This window comes from Artibeus jamaicensis, unplaced genomic scaffold (assembly GCF_021234435.1).
Source record: "Artibeus jamaicensis isolate MK-2021 breed Jamaican fruit bat unplaced genomic scaffold, CSHL_Jam_final scaffold_474, whole genome shotgun sequence".
NCBI lineage: Eukaryota > Metazoa > Chordata > Mammalia > Chiroptera > Phyllostomidae > Artibeus > Artibeus jamaicensis.
The window spans coordinates 24,419,664-24,439,036 of record NW_026522046.1 but is presented as its reverse complement, the minus strand read 5'-3'; the positions used below and the strand labels follow the sequence as shown (position 1 = coordinate 24,439,036).

General features: G+C 37.5%; 2 protein-coding genes across 2 annotated transcripts in view; one reads left to right on the top strand and one right to left on the bottom strand.

The window, feature by feature from the left end:
* IFT80 (intraflagellar transport 80) overlaps positions 1-11,521 on the bottom strand; it is a 106,126-nt gene extending 94,605 nt beyond the window's left edge. Inside the window, exons 1-2 of the mRNA XM_053657869.1 lie at positions 11,396-11,521; positions 1,986-2,068 (exon numbers count right to left, since the gene is read on the bottom strand). Of these exons, the coding sequence (XP_053513844.1) occupies positions 1,986-2,021 (36 nt within the window). The 5' untranslated portion in view covers positions 2,022-2,068; positions 11,396-11,521. The remainder of the gene's footprint in view (positions 1-1,985; positions 2,069-11,395) is intronic.
* Positions 11,522-11,918: 397 nt separating this feature from the next.
* Positions 11,919-19,373, top strand: part of SMC4 (structural maintenance of chromosomes 4) — a 35,608-nt gene continuing 28,153 nt past the window's right edge. The window contains exons 1-5 of the mRNA XM_053657747.1: positions 11,919-12,039; positions 13,180-13,323; positions 14,202-14,380; positions 14,827-15,018; positions 16,467-16,643. Coding sequence (XP_053513722.1) covers positions 13,185-13,323; positions 14,202-14,380; positions 14,827-15,018; positions 16,467-16,643 — 687 coding nt within the window. The 5' untranslated portion in view covers positions 11,919-12,039; positions 13,180-13,184. The remainder of the gene's footprint in view (positions 12,040-13,179; positions 13,324-14,201; positions 14,381-14,826; positions 15,019-16,466; positions 16,644-19,373) is intronic.

The following is a 19,373-nucleotide window of genomic DNA, read 5'->3' as shown; positions in this document are numbered from 1 at the left end:
TGTCACAATATGCCAAGGTTGTGTGTTATGGTTTGATCCCCAGTCAGGGCAAATGCAAGAATAAACCAATAATAGATAAATTAAGTGGAACAACAAATCTATGTGACCCCACTCCTTCCTCTCTCTCTAAAGTCAATAAATTAAGTAAATAAATAAAGGATATCTCTAGACCATTACTAAAAAAAAATTCTATAGCCTAATTATGCTTTTAAAAATATGTATTTACTTAATTTTAGAAAGAGGGGATGGGGGAAGAAAGGGAGAGAAACATCGGTGTGTAAGAGAAACATTATTGATTACCTCTTGCACATCCCTAACTGCAGACCTGGCCCACAACCCAGGCATGGGCCCTGATTGGGAATTGAACCAGTGACCTTTCTCTTTACCAGACAACGTCCAACCCACTGAGCCACACCAATCAGGGCTACAGCCTAAATAATATTACGTAAGAACTTTAGAAAGGGAGAATGTTAGGTAAAATTTAGAAAAGGGGAAAACAACACACACACCAAAACATAACACATTAAACTTCTTATATAAACTGCTATAGATACACATCAGATGTGCATGATGTGTCTTCAAATAGGACAACTGCAACTATGAGGGAAATGAGAAGACTACTGGGTTAAGAAAGTCTAAAAAGACTGCCACGAGACTGTTATTCCTCAAGCTTGAAAAGAAAGGTAAACACAGATAATGGACATAGTCAGAATCTTGTAAATGGCATGAATCTTGTATATGATATGGTTGTATGTGGCATGAACACCTGGAGGGCACACTTTAAAAAAGCAGTAAAAATGACTTCAGTAGAAATAAGAGGGATTATATCTTCACCTAAAAGGTAAAACAAGCAGACAATATAAATTCAAAAGATCTGTTCAAATGTCTAAATCAGTGCTTTTCTATCTTTGAAGAACACATTTTTCTTGATTTCAAATCTGTCTCAAACATTTTGTAAGATAAAATAAGAATGAATTACTTAAAAAAAGATCTTATATTTGGATGATGTCACAATGTCAAATTGTTACAAAAATGTTTTACTTTTTACTTTCAGTTCTGTACTTATCCCTTTATAGGCCTGTAATCAACTCTGCAGATCATACTTTTAGAAGCACTGGTATAAACAAGACTGAAGGTAAAGGGGCCTGCCACATGTTCCTGAAACATAACTGGGAATCCTGATGACAAACTACAGGGTCACATGTTTGAAAAAATATTTATTTATTTATTTACTTATTTTAAGTTTATTTTCCCCCTGCAAATCACTGTATCAAATCAGCTCAGCACTGTCCCACTGGATTAGCAGTTTTTCTTTTTCTTTTTTAAAGATTGTATTCATTTATATAATAAATAGAGAGGGGAAGAGAGGGAGAAAGAGAAGGAGAGAAACATCAATGTGTGGTTGCCTCTCACACTCCCCCAACTAGAGACCTGGACCTCAACCCAGGCATGTGCCCTGACTGGGAATTGAACTGATGACCCTTTGGTTCGCAGCCCCCATTCAATCCACTGAGGTACACCAGCCAGGGTGAGGAAATATTTATAATGCCATTTTCCTGCATGAAATAATAATAAAGGTCAGATTTTCCCAGCTCATTCTCCACTTTGTCATGAGTATGAATAAATCGAGCAGAACTCATTTAAAAACATACTACATTGCACCAGCAAGGAAATTATTTAGTTAAAAAGAAATGCTTCTCTTTAAGATCTTACTAAACTAAATAAAGCTGTTTTTTATGTACTTAAGTACAGTACTTAAGTAAAGTAAGAAAAATGTCAATAAGAATTTGAAAGTAAGATTTAGAGCAAATAGTTTACTTTGGAGAATTACCTGCAACACATGATCTCAGTATTTCAAAACAATTTAGCTAAGCTACCATTAAAGGAATGAAAAAAAATTATCCAAGTAGAACACAAAATACAACAAAACTTCTAACAATACTCTAGTAAGATGATCACAATACAGTCTGTGTTAAAAGGATATGCTTTGGTTCTTTTAAAAGAGATATCTTCAGTCTCATCTTTCCACTTTCCAGCAAAATTTTAAAATGCAACTTGACTGTATTCACTGTAAAAAATAAAAGTTAGGGGGAAAATAGAAAATGTGCATTAAAAACAAACACATGTACACAAAAAAAATACAAGCAAGCAAAACACCTTAGCACCCCCAGGACACTGAAACATGCTTTCAATCATGCTGGTATTGAAGACATAAAAGAGGAAGAAAACTAGTCGGTGTGCTAGTCCTGCCAAGGGGCAATTGGAGGCCTTGGGTTGGACCCCAGAGGTTCTCTACTCAATGCCTGAAACAGTCCTCCAGGTGCAGAATACCACTAAATCTGGTCAGGTAAATAATTTCCAAAAGCTATCCTGAGGTCAAATCAAAAGATTCTGTAAACTGGGAATCCCCTCAATGGCAAATCAATGTTGGCCCTGTCAAATACATTACTTTACATCCCAAGGTCTGATCAAGGACTAAGATATTAAGAGTCTTAACTCTAGAACCCACTTGGAAATATCATGACACCCTCAACCCAGTGGTCCAATCTGAGATTTACATTCTATCAGACGTAGATAAACCACCCCAACAGTTAGGGTTGCCATAGTGGCAATGTGAAAAACAAGTGAGTTATTTAAGGCAGAGGTAATAAATCTGTTTAAAAGTTGTATAAAAATCACATATAATTGACAAATAAAAATTTGGAAAAAGAAGACTAACAACCCCCCCTCTAATAACCAAATGATCAAAAGATACAAATCAAGAAAATGCTAAATTGTCTAAATTCAGTTTATAGTTATGAGATTCTTTCTGAGTAACATCACTAACCTAATAAGAATATAAATTAAATAAAAAGTGTCATTAAAGGAACAAAATCCTCTTCACCAACCAGAAAATTACTGCTAACTAGATCAAAGAACGTGCTGATAAGAATTCAGCAGGCCTCCTTCAGATAACCTCATTCCCCCAGTCCAGGAAGACTTTCAGATCAGCAAGGTGCTAAATACAGCTGCATTTCAAAGCACCTTTGTCACTTATTCTACTTGTAAATTTGTTAGATTGGGAGGAAAACGTTGTTAAAACCACAGAAAAAAAATCTCAAATTTCATGGTCAGCCAATATGTAACTAGAGTAAGAAGATCTCTCTCTTCCAGTTCACTCAGATTTCTGTCCAACATGAGAAGTATGAAACTGTGTAGAGCAGCCCAAGAAAGTACAATCTCTCCCCGGCACCCTGCACAGGCTCGCTTTTGGTCCCTAGAACCTTCAACATTTTTCTCAAAACTTCTTCCTCCCTTCCATCAGATCTCTTCTAATTAGGGAAAAAGAGTAAACATATTAATAAAATTCTGCTTTATCACAGTCATTCAAATTCACCCAGTTTATAAGGATTTTAAAAGAATAACAGCAGGTAATTGTTGCTTCTGGAAATGACAACACAAGAAAATACAGATAAAATCTGAATATACATTTCAACCAGAAACTTAAAAGATCTTTGACAAAAAGGCAGGATATAATCTAGATCACAATACCTCAAATGTGAAGTCCATAATAATTAGGAAGAATTTCTCTCTTTTTTTTTTTATGAAAAAGGAATCTGCAACCATTCAGAAACAAGGGGCCAAGGAACTACAGAAAGAGGAGGTGGCATCCTAACACTTGGGAAAGTTCTCCCTTGCTCAGAAAGATCTTCCCCATACATCCTATTTTGCTGAGATGATTTGCATGAAGCATCTGTGCATTCTGATGTGAAACAAAATAGAGGAATAACGAAAATGTAGTATTAGAACATGGCCAATCTGGAGAAGCGCAGAGCTGCCTGAGAGCTGTGCTGAGGCATTTTTATCTGCCCAAAGGCATTAGTTACCAAGGATCTGACTAGTCAGTGGTATTAGGGGTGGGGTGGGAGAGGGGGGAATAATAAAAAGAAAGTTTCTTGAATACAGATAACTTGATCTACTTCACAACTTTGTACAGGAGTACAAGGGTGCAACTATGACTTTGCTACCAAAAATCATTTATAAGTTGTCTTTGGTCTAGTGTGGATCAACATTCACCAGGCTTAAGGAAAAAAATGTGCTCAGCAAACCCCAATAGTCCAGCTACCAAAATATACTCCAAATCTGACTACTTCTCAGCACGTCTGTCATAGTTCAAAGCCACCATCATCCTCTGCCTTGAGTACTGCAGTTACCCCAGAGCTGATCTTCCTCCTCCTACACTTAACTCTTTTCAAACTCTTCTACATGCTTTTAAGGTTAAGTAAGATCATGAAGGCCAGTATGGCTAAGACAGAGGGAGTGAGAGAGTGGCAGGAAGTTGACATTTTTTAAGTATGAGTATGGATAAGTATATTTAAAACAAACAAATAAACAAACAAACAAGTAAGTAAAAACAAAGCAAGGATGAACAAGACCAGAAACAGAAAGGCCAGCTAAGACTTCAAGAATCTGGAAAGTGGCTTGGATATGAAAAGCAGTACGGGCCACAGCTGATAAGAAGTGGTCATATTCTGAATATATTTTGAAATAAGATTCCATAGGATTTGTTGATGAATTGGGTTTAAGAGAAAGAAGAATAAAAAAGGACACTGAAGCTTCAGCAGGCAGAACTGAGTTGCCAGTTACTGAAATGAGGAAGACTGAGGGAGGACAATGTTGGAAGGGGTGATATCAAAAATTCTGGTTTGGATATGTTAAGTTTAAGGCGCCCATTAGACACCCAAACAGAGAATGTAAGAATAAATGAATATACAAAGTCTGGAGTCAAGGAAGACAACAGAGCTGGAGATAACAATGAAATATCATTTTGAACATTATCAGCACAAAGATCACGTTCAAAGCCATGGATGAGAATTCCCAGCTACATGAAAAGGTGGTTGCTTCCATGGCCTAGAAGTCCTACTGAAGTCTGAAGTATTGTTTGCGTTAAGATTCTACAGGAAGTAAACCAGAGAAAAGCAAGTGGAGACATATAATCAGATGCTTCAGACAGATTTGGGGAATGTTGGTATTGGTAACGATGAAGTAGGTTAAGACTGTGAAAAGAAGGTAACCAAAGTCAAGGAACTGACAGGCCAGGGAATGGGATGGATTGATTTGCAGATATTAAATTTCTGAGAATAATGAGAGGAATAGTGGTGGAGATAGAGACAGAATATTCATTGAATAAGGAAAAACAGCTGAGATCTGCAAATGACTGTAGAAAAGCAGGGCAGAGAATGATCTAATCTGGTAGGACTCGTCTCAAAGAGAGTAGGGGATTTTAGAGAGGAAGAGGAAAAAGAAGCACTGTCTGGACACACAATAATGAACAAGGGAGGCTTGGAAGCAAAACAGCCTGCACTTGAGAGGACCATGGGGAAAGCAGTTCCCTTAGGAAACATCAGATTTAAATTAGACTACAAAGGTAAAGAAATAAATTAGAGTAAAGGCTGAGGACACGGATTTACCAATGATACACTATGAGTGCCAAAAGGTAGAGTGAGGGGTAGGATTTAGATCGGAAAGAGTTCAGAGTTTGGAACAGTTAGTGGGAAATGGTCAAAATAGGTAACTGTCCTCCAATATTCATTTATCCCTGCTTATGTGATAGAAAAATCTGAATTTCTGCTACATACCTGGCCACCATACCTGTTTCTCCGGCTGCCCTAGAAACTAGGTGGTGCCACACAGGACATTAACAGTCCTGAAACCCACACGGGAATATTACAACATAGTCAACCTAGCAGTCCAATCTGGGACTTACATTCTGTGGGGGTAGGTAACACTGCTCAAAAGTAATGGGCCCACAGAAGTAACTCATTTACTTTTTAAGGAAGCAATTTATAAAAGTTATTAAAATCACAGCATAAGTGGAAAATAAAAACTTAGAAAATAAGAGTAACGCTCTCCTTGCTGTGCCACCAAGGCCACGTATCACACAGTAGTAAGATAGGAAGAACCAAGACTCTTGGCCTCTTGGAGAGTCACATCATTCCTGTACCACCTATTCAGAATTTTGTGTGATAGGGAATAAAGTTTTATCATGTTTCAGTTACTGTCATCAATAGCTAAACCTACTAACCAACTAATGCAGGGAATTAAGAGTCTTGAATTAACAGTTCTTAGACCCCTGTTTTCTGGGGAAAGAAAGGTATGTGTAAGGTATGATAGAATAGTCCTAGTGGTCTCTTAAGGGAAGGTGAAAAATCAATTTACACTGTAGCCTCCTTCCTGGAACTGGTCTCTTAGGTTCTATGTGGTGTTGATATAGAGCAAAGACCAAGGTTTCCCAAAGAAGGAATTCTGCTTCCAGACTGAAAAAATTAATTTTTCCTGAATTTTCAGCCTTAAAACTCAGGACTACAATATCAAATCTTTCTCTGAGAGCCCTATTAGGGTTCATGTTACGGATATATATGTTTATAATGTGGAATGTAGTTAGAACTAAGAAAAGAGAATTAAGTATTAATGTTAAGAATTAAACTTAACATTATGCTAATTGAAATAAGCCAGTCACAAAAGCACAGATACTACATTATTCCACTTGTATGAAGTATCTAGAATAGTCAGGTTCATACGGACAGAAAGTAAAATGGTGGTTTCAGGGGATGTGGGGAGGGAGAACTGGGGAGTTATTGTTTGATGGGTACAGAGTTTCACTTCTGCAAGATGAAAAGGGTTCTATGGATGGATGGACGTGATAGTGGCACAATACAAATGAACTTAATGCCACTGAAAATCATACACTTAAAAATCATTACTGCAGTTTACAAAAAACCCAGAAATTTATATTTAAGAAATAAAATAGAGATAGAAACACTAACAAAAGCAGAAAGTTTCAGCAGGAAAACATGATTTATCAACAAGACTGTACCTACAGATAAGAAGAAGCAGAAAAGCCTCAACAGTGAACAGGAATGTGAGGGATAAATAAGAAACTCAAGGGTCAGACCTTAAGCACATTAATTCCAAGTTCTTTCTAGGTCATTTGCATATTGGCTAACCCTGTGTATTGACATTAATAGTTGAAATGAATGGTTTGTTTATGACTACCCAAGGTCTTATTTTTAAAAGTGCAATTTTTATCAACAATTTTCTTAACTGATAGCTCTAATCAGACTTCTGGGTCTCATTCCCAGAAAAGAAGAAAAGGGGGGAGAGGTAGATCTTTTATTCAGATTGTTCCCACCATGGAACTATACAAGAATTCTCTTGTATGACTGGGAAGAGGCAGGCTCACCATTCCCAGGGACAGATTCAAAGGCACAACAAGCAAAGGAAACAGGTTTTCAAATGGCAGTATAGTTCCATTACAAAAGATTTCCAACCCCTACCTCATTCCAATTACCATATGCATTTGCTAAAGTATAGTATAGACTGTGATATTTACATTTCCTTGCAGTTTTATTTATCATTATGGCTAGATCTTGCCAATCATACTTAATATTATTTTTATTGGTTATGTTTATAATCTTTTTTGCAGAGTGTCCTAATAAATGCAGGACGTTTGTTTTCACTCTAGCCAATAAACCATTTGATTCAAAAATTGAAAAATTAGTCATCTTCAATTCACCTTTTTAAAAAATATTTATTTATTTTTAGAGAGGGGACGGGAAGGAAAGAGAGAGAAACATCCCTGTGTGGTTGCCTCTCATGTGTCTCCTACTGGGGACCTGGCCTGCAACCCAGGCATGTGCCCTGACTGGGAATCAAACCGATGACCCCTTGCTTCACAGGCCTGTGTTCAATCCACTGAGCTACACCAACCAGGGCTAATTCACCTTTTTAATTCATCAACTAGCATAAAAGAATCACACTCAACTGATATAGAGTGCTACGCAACTATTTAAAAAACGAGATGAAATGTATATACATTGATACAGAATGATGTCTATACTAAATGACAAGAGGTATACAGTAATATTATATAACTCAATCCCTTTCGTGTAAATAAAAAGGGATATATATTTAAGCTATTGGGTACTAAAATATTTTTCTGGGAAGAAATACAAGACAAGATGAAGATGTCTGTGAAAACAGGGGCACTGGGATGAGAAGGGCAGCTTTTAATTCTCATTTTCTATGTTTCTGTAGTGTTTGAGGTTTATTTATTTATTTACTTATTTCCAGGCAGAGGAGAAGGGAAGGAGAAAGAGAGGAGAGAAACATCAGTGTGTGGTTGCCTCTGGCACACCCCTCACTGGGGACCTGGCCTGCAACCCAGGCATGTCCCCTGACTGGGAACTGAACCAGTAACCATTTGGTTTGTGGGCCAGTGCTCAGTCCAACTGAGCCACACCATCCAGAGCTGTAGTATTTGAGGTTTTAACATGTTTATAGCATTTTATTTATCTATACAGTCATATATTTATTATAGAGTGATAAGATTATGGCCCAAATACATTTTTTCCTTATGCATTTCTGCATTTTTTAAAAACACAATGTTACTTTTTCATAAGATCACCATCCCCATTCTCTTTGCAGTCTCTACTACACTTGACCCCTTTCTTTTAGTGACCCTGTTCCAGTGACCTTGCACATATTATACACTGTTTTCTTCTTTATCTAAAATGGGGTTAATACCTACTTCAGATTATGATGATTAAGTACATAAAATGTCTAGTAGAGTGCTGAAATATAGTAAAAACTTAATCATTGTTACCCATTTATAGCACAATTTGGGGTTTTTATCACCCTACATATATTCACTCTTGCCCTAGCTACAAAGAATTTCTCATGGAACACAGACTTCCTCACTCTTACCTCTTGTGGCTTGAATAAAGCCAGCATGAAACTCAGACTTCAGCCAACTAGAGAATTCCATTCCCTTTGCACAGAGGCTTCTTCAAAAATGGCCAGGACTTTTATTCAAATAAATGATGGGGAAGAAAAAATCTTCTTACCCCCAGTCTTTCATTTTAGAAGAATCAAGGCTGGAGTTACTGCAGCTATCTTGCCACAGTAGGGACTCAGCCCAGAGGTGCCAAAAGCCACTATGTGGAGCCTGAGAATAATACGAAGACAATGGTATGCCAAGCAGAGCAAAGACAGAAACCAAATCCCGCTGTCTTTGTTTGAACACTGCATTCAGTTGTGCTCACCTGATTTTTAATTATGGGAGCCAATTTTTTAAAAGACAAACAGGATTGGGTTTTCTGTCACATGGAATCTAGAGTCCTACCAGAGATATTACTACAATTCTTTCTTTTCCCTAGATTCTAAGAATGACCATTTTCTGATGTTATCCCTCTTTACTCACAACTTTAAAAACCTAGTCCATGTTTAGTATTCCAACTATTCTTATAACACTATTTCACCCTATTTTCTCTCTGAGCTATATTCTCTACTGCTACTGCCCATGGGATATATGCATATATCTCCATAATCCTAACAAATATAAATTTAAAAGAAAAACAACTCATCTTTCGAAATGGTCCTTCCCAGAAAATCTATTCTGCTTCCTCACTTTCTATTCCTTCTGCATTAAGTTAGGTAAGAGTTTCCACAAGGTTAATGTGCTTGGGGATCTATATTATCAAGAGGAATAGTTATCACTATCTGTCCTGTCTATATTCAACTTATTAACCTTAAACAATAGTCTCTAAGTACATATATATCACTTACAAAAGTTCATGTTTATTCATTTTGATTCATTAGTTAATATCTAATTAACTTAAATATTTAAAAACACAAACTTGACTAATGTTTTTAAACCTTTACCCACAAAACTAATTTCACTTTATGAAATGTTGTGACCACATTGGAAGGCAGACAAAACAGATATTGTAATAATGACAAAATCATGCACCTAAAGAATTGCAAATTTAAGTAAAGGGTTTTACTTCTAATTCCAACTTTTTTCTGCACTTATTTCTTCTTGTGGAGTACAATTTTACTTTTAAAATGTAAAAAGCATGGGTTCTCTCCCTGTCTGCCTGATATTACAAATAATCGTTGTTAGATCATTTTGGACCAGAAAGATGAGACTTATACTTTCTGAAATGATTGTAAACTAGTCCATTTCAATTGTACCAGCCTCTTCTTATAATTAGATAGTGTTAATTTCATGAGAAGTATCCAAAGTAATGGCAGGGATTAATCGAGTCTTTATTTCTCGTGACTCCAATCTTTTCTCAAATTAACTTCTTAATCTGAGTCCTACTTTCACTCTAGATTTAAGTCTAATCTGCAGCTGTTTGTTCTGGATGTCTTCTCTTCCTTATACAATCTGGTTTAAGCCTGTTTTGAAATATTTTTGTTGTGAGTGGGGCATGGTTAGGTTCAACTAAATCTAAGGTCATCAGTCACTTCATTGATTTCCTAAATTACATTTCTTTCTCATCAGTCATTAAGATCTACCATTATTTAGAACAATCAATAAAGGCAGTAAAACTAGAATTTATTTGTGATTTAGCTTTCTTTCTATGCCTTCATCACTAATTCAAAGATACAAAGAACAGTATCTGACTTTAAGAGTTTACACTCTTAACTTTGTATATTAAAATCTATAAAAGCTATAGATTTTAGTTCTTCCAAATGTGTCAGGATTTTTTCCATTCTGCTACATAGGGACTTCTGACCTCACACATGGAGGACTGTACAGTAATAATCTAAGCCATGCCTAATATCTCTTTTTTGCTTTTAACACATCCCACATAATTACTGTTATTTTTTTACCAGGTCATTCCTTAGCACAAACTTTTTCTAATAGATATTTCCTCCATATCCTATCTCAAATCCTGACCTAGCTTTCAAGACCCTTCATGAGCTAACCTTTTCGTAACTTGACATCCCATTATACATCCTTAGCATATCAAATGCTTATAGTGTGTGTGCTATACTAACAATCACAAACAATTCTATGATAGATATTATTTGCTGGTTTTATAAATAATACTCTGAGATCCCTGGCTGGTGTAACTCAGTGGATTGAGCACAGGTCTTCGAACCAGAGGATCGCAGTTCCATTCCCAGTCAGGGCACATGACATCTTTAGAAATATTTGCTGATCGGTAATTTTCTCATAAAGATAACCAGATGACATCGACATATCTTTTCTTCCCTGACGGAGTTTTTAGTCAAATGATTTCAAAAGCCCCCCGCCGACCCCTTCATTAGTAACACTAACGACCTAACACCAATAACTCGAAATCATTATTTTGTTACTCGCATATGTATTACATGATCATTCACCAATCCAAATCTCCTTGTTGTCCCTCGACTGCCTCCAAATTCAGGGCTTCCTCCGTTGGATCCCAAAAGCTGCCTCCAGGGAGCCCCACTGACCATAGGGAGACAGAAAATAACTGATGCTCCACCCCGCACACACCCTCGAAGCAGGAAAGGTGAGTCCCAGGGATGGCCACAACTTCCAAACCCTTTCTTCGCCACTACCTAAGATGAAGAGATTTACCTTAAGTTGCACAAACGTCGTGCGCATCGCTCTCGGGGAGTGGGGACCAGGTACCAAGAAGCTTCCTGACCTGCCCGTCACCATAGCGACTTCTAAAGAGCTCGGCTCCCTCCCTCTTCCCGCGATACTTCCCTACAGCGCGTCAAGCAAGCGGGCCTGAGGCTCCGCCTTTTAGAGAGCCCGCCCTCTCTTTAAGGAACCTTATTGGACAGCTGAGTCCCGCCTCCAGCTGTGGGCGTAGCCCTACTTTTATTTTGTTTTTTTCCCTCTTTCAAAACTCGCCAGGATGGTGGAGGGTGGGGGGGTTGTAATATCATACAACCCCCCACCTGTTCCCGTGGTTACAGGGAAAACATTACTTCTCTTCCCTCTTTCACTTAGTAGAAATGTCTCCAATCTCTTGGGTTCCCCGTCCGGTAGTTCGCGCATGCGTGTAAGCGACCAGAAGATGGCGGTGATAATCGCCGCACTTTTTTTCAAATTAGTGATTCCCAGAAAGCATTGCGCACATTTGTAACGAATTTCCGTTCGAGTTTGTATTTTAGGCGCCATTTTCGAGTGAAGGACCCGGAGCCGAAACACCGGTGGAAGAGGGGGCTGTATACAGCCGTTTCCAACCTTGGTGGGAGTGGGCTGTCTCGCAGGTAAAGTACATCTTTTTCTGATCAGGTTGTCATACTCTCACTTCCTACCCCGTTTGCGCGAGCCCTGAAAGTAGAGGCCTTTAGCTAGAGCAGCCGAAGTCTGCGCTGAGGCTGTCGCCGGGAGATTTGTCTCGCTGTCACCCCTCCCCCCATCGGCCGCTCCTCCGCAGTCCGGGCTCCCGCGCGCTTTTTCCGGGCGCCACTTCTCAGAGCTACTTAAGCGTCGCTTGGGGCGTGGGGTAGGAGTTCTGAGCCTTGCAGATCGCAGAAATGCTGGTGTCTGTCGGAGAAAGGGCGTTACCCCTTGCCCCCTGCCCTGCTCTCGTCTCCCAAGAGACTAATCACCGGGTCTTAGTCCCTACTTGTGATCTTTTGTAGTTTATTACCCAACGGGATTCTGCCTCGGGCCCCGGAGGGACAAACCCCAGTCACCCCAAAGTGATTGAGCCCGGAGCAGCCGCTGCCGGCGTCCGATTTAGAAGTCGGGAGTTGTCTACCCCAGCTTCCGTCCGCCCTCCCTAGTCGGACTGTAGGGAGGAGAGACCTCGAAGTCCCCGAGCCGTCAACGGCACCCAAGACCTAAAAGGCGGGGAAAGGACAGTGGGCGGCGAGTCGTCCGTTAGACTTCTGCTCTAGGAAGTTAATAACCCCTCCAAGCTACAGCTCATACGAACTCCTCTAAAAAGTCTGCGCATCCCTGGCCCCGAGAGCGTGGGAATGTTAGTAAATGCCAGTGTATGGAAATGACTTTGTTTAGGAATTACATTCAGATATGCTTATACACATATACTATGGGCGAAGGGGTTGGGGCACTTAAAAATAAAAATTACTTAAGCAGTTCCTCCATCGTTGCTTGATTCCCAGGCACGTCTAGGTTTCCTCATTTGTTTAGGACTGAACACGAATCCCGCCTCCTTAGCACTTGGGTTTTGGGTTTTTGTGCCCTCTTTCCCCAGAACCCGCTGGCGTTGAGCGGGTTTTTTTAAACTAGCTCTCGGAAGCGGGTGGACGGAGTTTTTCCTCGATCTGGGTGGAGTAGAAGCAGAGTCGTCCCGCAGCGGGTTCTGGCGGGGAACGTCCGTACCCGCAGGGCCCTGCGGCCGGTGGGCTGTCTGACTCTGGCCTCTCACCCGGCGGCAGCGACCATGCCCGGTAAAGGCAACCAGCCCTCAACCGCCCGGCGCAGAGAAGAAGGGCCGCCGCGGTCCTCGAACGGCACCAGCAGCGACGCAGAGCCGGAGCCGCGGCCCGGCCGTGCCCGGAGCCCAGCCCCTGCAGCCGCAGGTGAGTAGCCCGCCGAGAGTCGGCGGGAAAGCTGGCTTGGGGACCCCAGAGGGTCCGTGGACAGCCCGGGACTGGCAGTTTTATTTGGCAGAGGTGCTGCAGGGTTGACATTTGAAGATTGCGTGTCGACCCGTTACGTCAGCTCAGGAAAACGATTTGGCGATTTTCAGAGATTAGACTCCAAGTGCAATTTCAGTGTAACGGTGCTGAAGAGTTGGGGGCGAGTTTCAGTTGTGAATTTCTGTTTGTGGCCTTGTTATTTCTGCGGAAATCGGCACGGTCAGCCAAGAGCCATTGGATTTTTTTTTACACACCATCGCTACGACTATGTAATATAATGAAAAGTTGCTTGACCCTGATCTCACTTACGTGGTCTTAAAGTGCGATTCACGAGATGATAATTTACTCGAAACCATGGTAGCTTTTGTGAGTCCAGTAATTGGATGACATTATGAAACCCCCGTGACAGTTTCGGTGGAGCTTGGAAGTATCCGAAGTTTCCAGGTGCTCAGATACGGAGAGAAGTGGATCTAGAGCTTTAGGATTTAACCACCTCTTTAGGCAGGGAGCAGGGAATCAGGTAGTCGTGGTTTTCCCAGATTTGCTTTATGATGTGTTTTGACTCCCGAGAGTAATATTTCTGTGGTTTTTGTGACTGGTGGCATTTCTGTAAAGAATTAAAAAAAATAAAACCAAGATGAAAGATTCTTGTCCCATGTGAGCTTAGGATAATAAGTGGAAAATACAGATTGCTAGGTTTCTTAAATAACATCTCTCCAGAGATTAGCCAGCTCTGCTAGTCCTCAGAACGAATTGCACTAATGTAGGCTTTTCCCCCCTTGCCTTCCCTTCCCTTTCCTTTCCTTTGACTGACTTAGAAACTCCAAGTGAAGACATTGATAATAGGAGTTTAGAAGAGATTTTGAATAGCATCCGTCCTCCCCCACCTCCAGCAATGACCAATGAAGCTGGAGCTCCTCGACTTATGATAACTCATATTGTAAACCAGAACTTCAAATCCTATGCTGGGGAAAAAATTCTGGGACCTTTTCATAAGGTATTTGACCATTTTTAAATAACTACTGGAAGATAATGAGTGTTTACTACAAGATGTTTCGATTTTGTAATATTTATCCTGATTGATAGACACATAGTATGTTTGCTTTTAACAACAAATTAGCTTTTGTTTCTTCTGATTATCTTTGGTACCTCTTTACCTATTATAAAGTTTTTCTCACTAAATAGAATTGGTGAGTTTTTGGTTTGAAGGGAATGTTTTCTCTTTACTGTTAGAATGAATTTTGTAAAAGTTAGAATGTGGTCTTTTTTTCAGGCGTTGAAGCTTGTGGCAAATAAGAAAATTTAAGTTGTGTTATCTTGTAGCAATGAAAACTTTTGAATATTTGTAAGTTTGTTGCAAGTTAAAAAAGTCAAGCAGTCTGTAATCATAGTATGACCTTTTAAACTTCACTTAAAATTTTTTTCCCTGTTCTTTTTATGCAGCGCTTTTCCTGTATTATTGGGCCAAATGGCAGTGGCAAATCCAATGTTATTGATTCTATGCTTTTTGTGTTTGGCTATCGAGCACAAAAAATAAGATCTAAAAAGCTTTCGGTACTAATACACAATTCTGATGAACACAAGGATATTCAGAGTTGTACTGTAGAAGTTCATTTTCAAAAGATAATTGATAAGGTAAGGGACTTTGATTATTTAGTCATTTGCAACTTCAAGTAAGGAATACAAAGAATTCTAATACATTGCACATGTTATTATTTTTGGCTTCAGTTGGCTTTTTAAAATTAATATATGGTTAAAGCAGGACAGATTATTGATTTAATTACCTCCATGACAGTTTCTTTTTGAGGAGTGGTGGTGGTGGCTGTTAAACTTAAAATATTAAATTTTTTAGCCAGGGAAGTTAATCTTAAGTAGCCCATAGTAGTTAGTTCTTACCTTTCTAGAATTAAAACATTAAGCAGTTTTAGTATTCTGAGTGCCAAATAGGCATTTTTTTACTATAAATTTTGGCTTCATTTTTAAGGTTATATTTTTATTGCCTTTGGATAAATTACCTAAATTGAAAATGCAACAGTTGACTAATTTTACCATCTGTTATTTCAGTTCATATTAAATTTAATGTTGTTAGTAGTCCTGTGTATCTGACATGTAAGTGCTTTGCTTCAGTTTGAACTACCTTTTAAAACAGGAAGGGTCAAGCTTACATGTTTTCTAGAAAAGACAAATTACATGTGTTTTTTTCTCTTCTGATTAATAATTAACTGGAAATTCGTGGTTCAAAAATGAGCGGCTAGAACCTAAAAAACTAATTATGTAATGAAAAGGGGATGTGACTTGCCTTGTAGGGTTTCGTTTGTTTTTGCTTTTTTTTTTAATACAAAGGGCTATAAATCTACACAGTTGCATCTATTTTAATTGTTTCTTAAGTTCTTATACAATTTGAATTGGAAAATAGATTGCTACTTAATCAGATTTAATTCATGTAAATTTTAAGTCATGACTTCAGAATGACATACTTTTAAGGGGAAGTAAAAAGTTATGGTTTTGATAAAGTAGATTTTGAACTTCAATTAAAGTTGATTATTTCTAAATGTGGGGAATGTAGTTGTCAATTTTTCACAATTTTTTTTTTACCTTCAGGGAATGGTATTTTTTTCTCTCCAAGCTCCTCAAAAAAAACCTAAGCCGTATCACCTTGTTACTGCCTTACTTCTTTTTTCCTTGAATATATAGCATTTTTTAATGGGCTAGTAATTTGGTCTTTCAATATGGTTTAATATATCTGTGTGAGTTTGTTTTGGGTATGGTAAGATTCTTGTCCCCTTTATCAACTCTTTTCAGTCATATGTTTTTAGGCTTGTTTGAACGTGGGGGGGGTTGTTTTGTTTATTTGGTTTAGCATTTCGGTTTTTGTGATTTATGAGCCAGGAATCAAACAACTTCAAACCGTATCAATTCTTTGCTAAGAAAATTATTTCTGAGAACTATTGCCAGTTTATGTGCATGTTCTTTGAAATTTTTAATCCATAGAATTTTTTTTAGTATGAAGTGAGTAAAATTTGGAGCAGACCTGTAACTTAGTACCAACAGTTGTTTTCTGGTTTTGTTTTTCCTTAAAACAGGAAGGGGATGATTATGAAGTCATTCCTAACAGTAACTTCTATGTATCCAGAACAGCCTACAGAGATAATACTTCTGCCTATCACATAAATGGGAACAAGTCCACATTTAAGGATGTTGGAAATCTTCTTCGAAGCCATGGCATTGACTTGGACCATAATAGATTTTTAATTTTGCAGGTAAGTTTATTAAAGACTTAAGAGGTTCTCATAATCCTGTTACTTTTTTTTCCAATGAAATCTGGGGATGTGGTTCCCCTGTTGAAGGAATCCTGTATTTTTGAGGCCTTAAAGTACTGTAGCAGCACATCATGGTTTACATTCTAGTCAAGATGCGAATCATTATTTGCTGCTCTAGAAATTTAAGGAAATTCATTCAGAACTATTTTCATCATTAGATGCTCCTGTTTAGATGGACTGACATACTTGTTCCGCTCTAGCAGCACGTAAATATTGGCGTAGTGAAATAAATATTAAACACCAATATTATTGTGCTGCTTTAGTGTGACAGGGATATAGCAACTATCATTTTTGTTTTTGTTTCCTTTTAAGATAACATTTTAAATAAGATTTATCTCCTAATAGTTCTTTTTCTTTACTTTTGTTCTTCTTAACTCTACTAATAATATATAGCAAAAAAAAAGTAAAAGATTATGTACACTTGGTGTTTGTCAGGTTTACCTGGACCCTTACCTAATTTAATTTAATTATGTTTTTAACACTTAGAATTATTAATTAAAAGCTTACTCAAGTTGGTTTTTGATTTGGTTAGGGTGGCCTACTTAACCACTATTGGAAAATCAGAAAGTAACTTATTTTATTCTTAAATATGAGAACTCTTCAGGTTTTTTTTAAAGGGGCAAAAAATTTAAGTACTGGGTGTTAAGTTGATTTTTATTAGAAACCCTGTATTCTTTGAGTAAGGATATATTCTACTAGCAGTGCTTGGTAAAAAAAATCCTTTATCTTTTCTTCTTTATGTGTTACCTTTTAAAAAAGTTTTTAGTGTGAAGCAGGACTTAGATACTAAAATTCCTTTTTTATTTAAGGCTATCTTTTCCTGTGTCCTGCCCATAATCACAAAGGGCATCATAACAAAAGCAAAACTATATTTTGATATAGAAATAGCTGCTAATATTCTTTAGTATCTTGTCCTACTGATTTGATACTAAGTTGGGAATTTTGATTTGATACTAAAAGTTTTGTTAGGATGACTGAGTGTTCCCAATAACAAATTTATAAAATCTTTTCCATTTTTGTCTTTGTTCCTCAACTATTTTTTAAAAGAAAATATAACTTTTAGACATGCATAGTGTATATAGGAGGTAAATTATTATTTTTCTGAAATGACTTATATTAATACCTTCTGCTACCAGGCACAGTACATTTGTAATGCTGCTATAACCCTGACTTATTTTAAAAAGCATGTTGATGAATCTGCTCTAGATATATTTTTAAACAAGATTTGAGTTAACACAGATGTGGAATTAAAGCTTTGTGGGTTTTTTAAAAAATCAAATTTAACTTTTATGGATGTTTATTATGTTATGAGATTTGCTTTGGTTAATTATGGATAAAAAGATATATCCCTTTATAATACTAAATTTGGTAGTGATACTATTTTGCAAGAACCTATACTTGTGTTTATCTTTTATTTATAATTTGCTGTTTAATATTCTGGGATAATCAAATTTTTACACATGTACAAAGGCATCAAAATTAAGTGGACTGCATTTTAACCCTTGTAAGGGTAAATTTTTTCCTTGGTGCAGCCTCTTTCTCCGTAGTTCAATAGTAATGAAAGCAAAATAAAACAATAGCTTCCAAAAAAACTAAATAAGAATAATTTTTAAAATTGTCAACTGTATATCAATATGTGCTTTTGAAGTACCCAAGATGGCTAATATTAAGGTAAACTGTCCAAGTTAACAGATTAAATTCCATTTGATTAAATTTACAGGTAAGCACTTTAGAAATCCATCTGTTAGGAAGAAGAAAGAGGGATTGGACTAGGTAGAACTAATGCTGCCCCATTTAAAAGTTAGAGGGAAAGTTGCAGTGCTTTCTATAGATTTTTATTTACTACCTTATCAGAATCTTAGATTTCTGCACTAGAGATTTAAGGCATTTGGAGGTAAGTAAGAATGTGGTTTTTATTACTTTCTTTCCCACTGGATAACATGTATCTTAAAAACTACCTGTGGTTTGGGAGGCTGGAAACATGGAGTCATCATAATATCACCATCCAAGACATAAGTGCTTACTTTGAATAAAATATATAGACTGGCCAGTGGTCGTGATAAACAGAAGTGTATGAGGGTACATTTTATCAGTTGACCACTCAAATGAGTACCTCAGTAGATATTATGCTAAAATGCTATAAAGGATACAAAGATGGTTAAACCCTGTTCTTGTCCTTGAGGTACTAATATTTGCTTTCAAAAAGTGTTTGATTATAATTGACCATTGTACTTTTCATGTTTGTACATTTATTCATTTCTCTATACTTCATTGGGATCCTTTGTCCCATTACAGTAACTATTGGTGCTAACAAGTAGTATTTTATTAGCTCCATAGAGCACTTCAGGATTGACAGTGTCTTATAAATTAGGCTTAGTTTGTTTGGATGCTTTCACTCCATTCAAGGTTAGAAGAACGCTAACCCTTAATGCTTTCATTATAATTCAGAGTTGCATTAATGATTGCTATCTTAGGAGTGTTTTTATAAACACCTGAAAAGCTACCACTACTAACACAATTTCAGTTTTGTCAAAGTGTTCTAATTCATATGCCTTGTGTTTCTATTATAAAATCTGAATTAAAATTTTAAACAAAAACCAGGATGTTTTTCTTACCACTTAATAACTTGGAGATTAAATTAAGTTAGGTCTGAGTTTTTACCTGTCTATA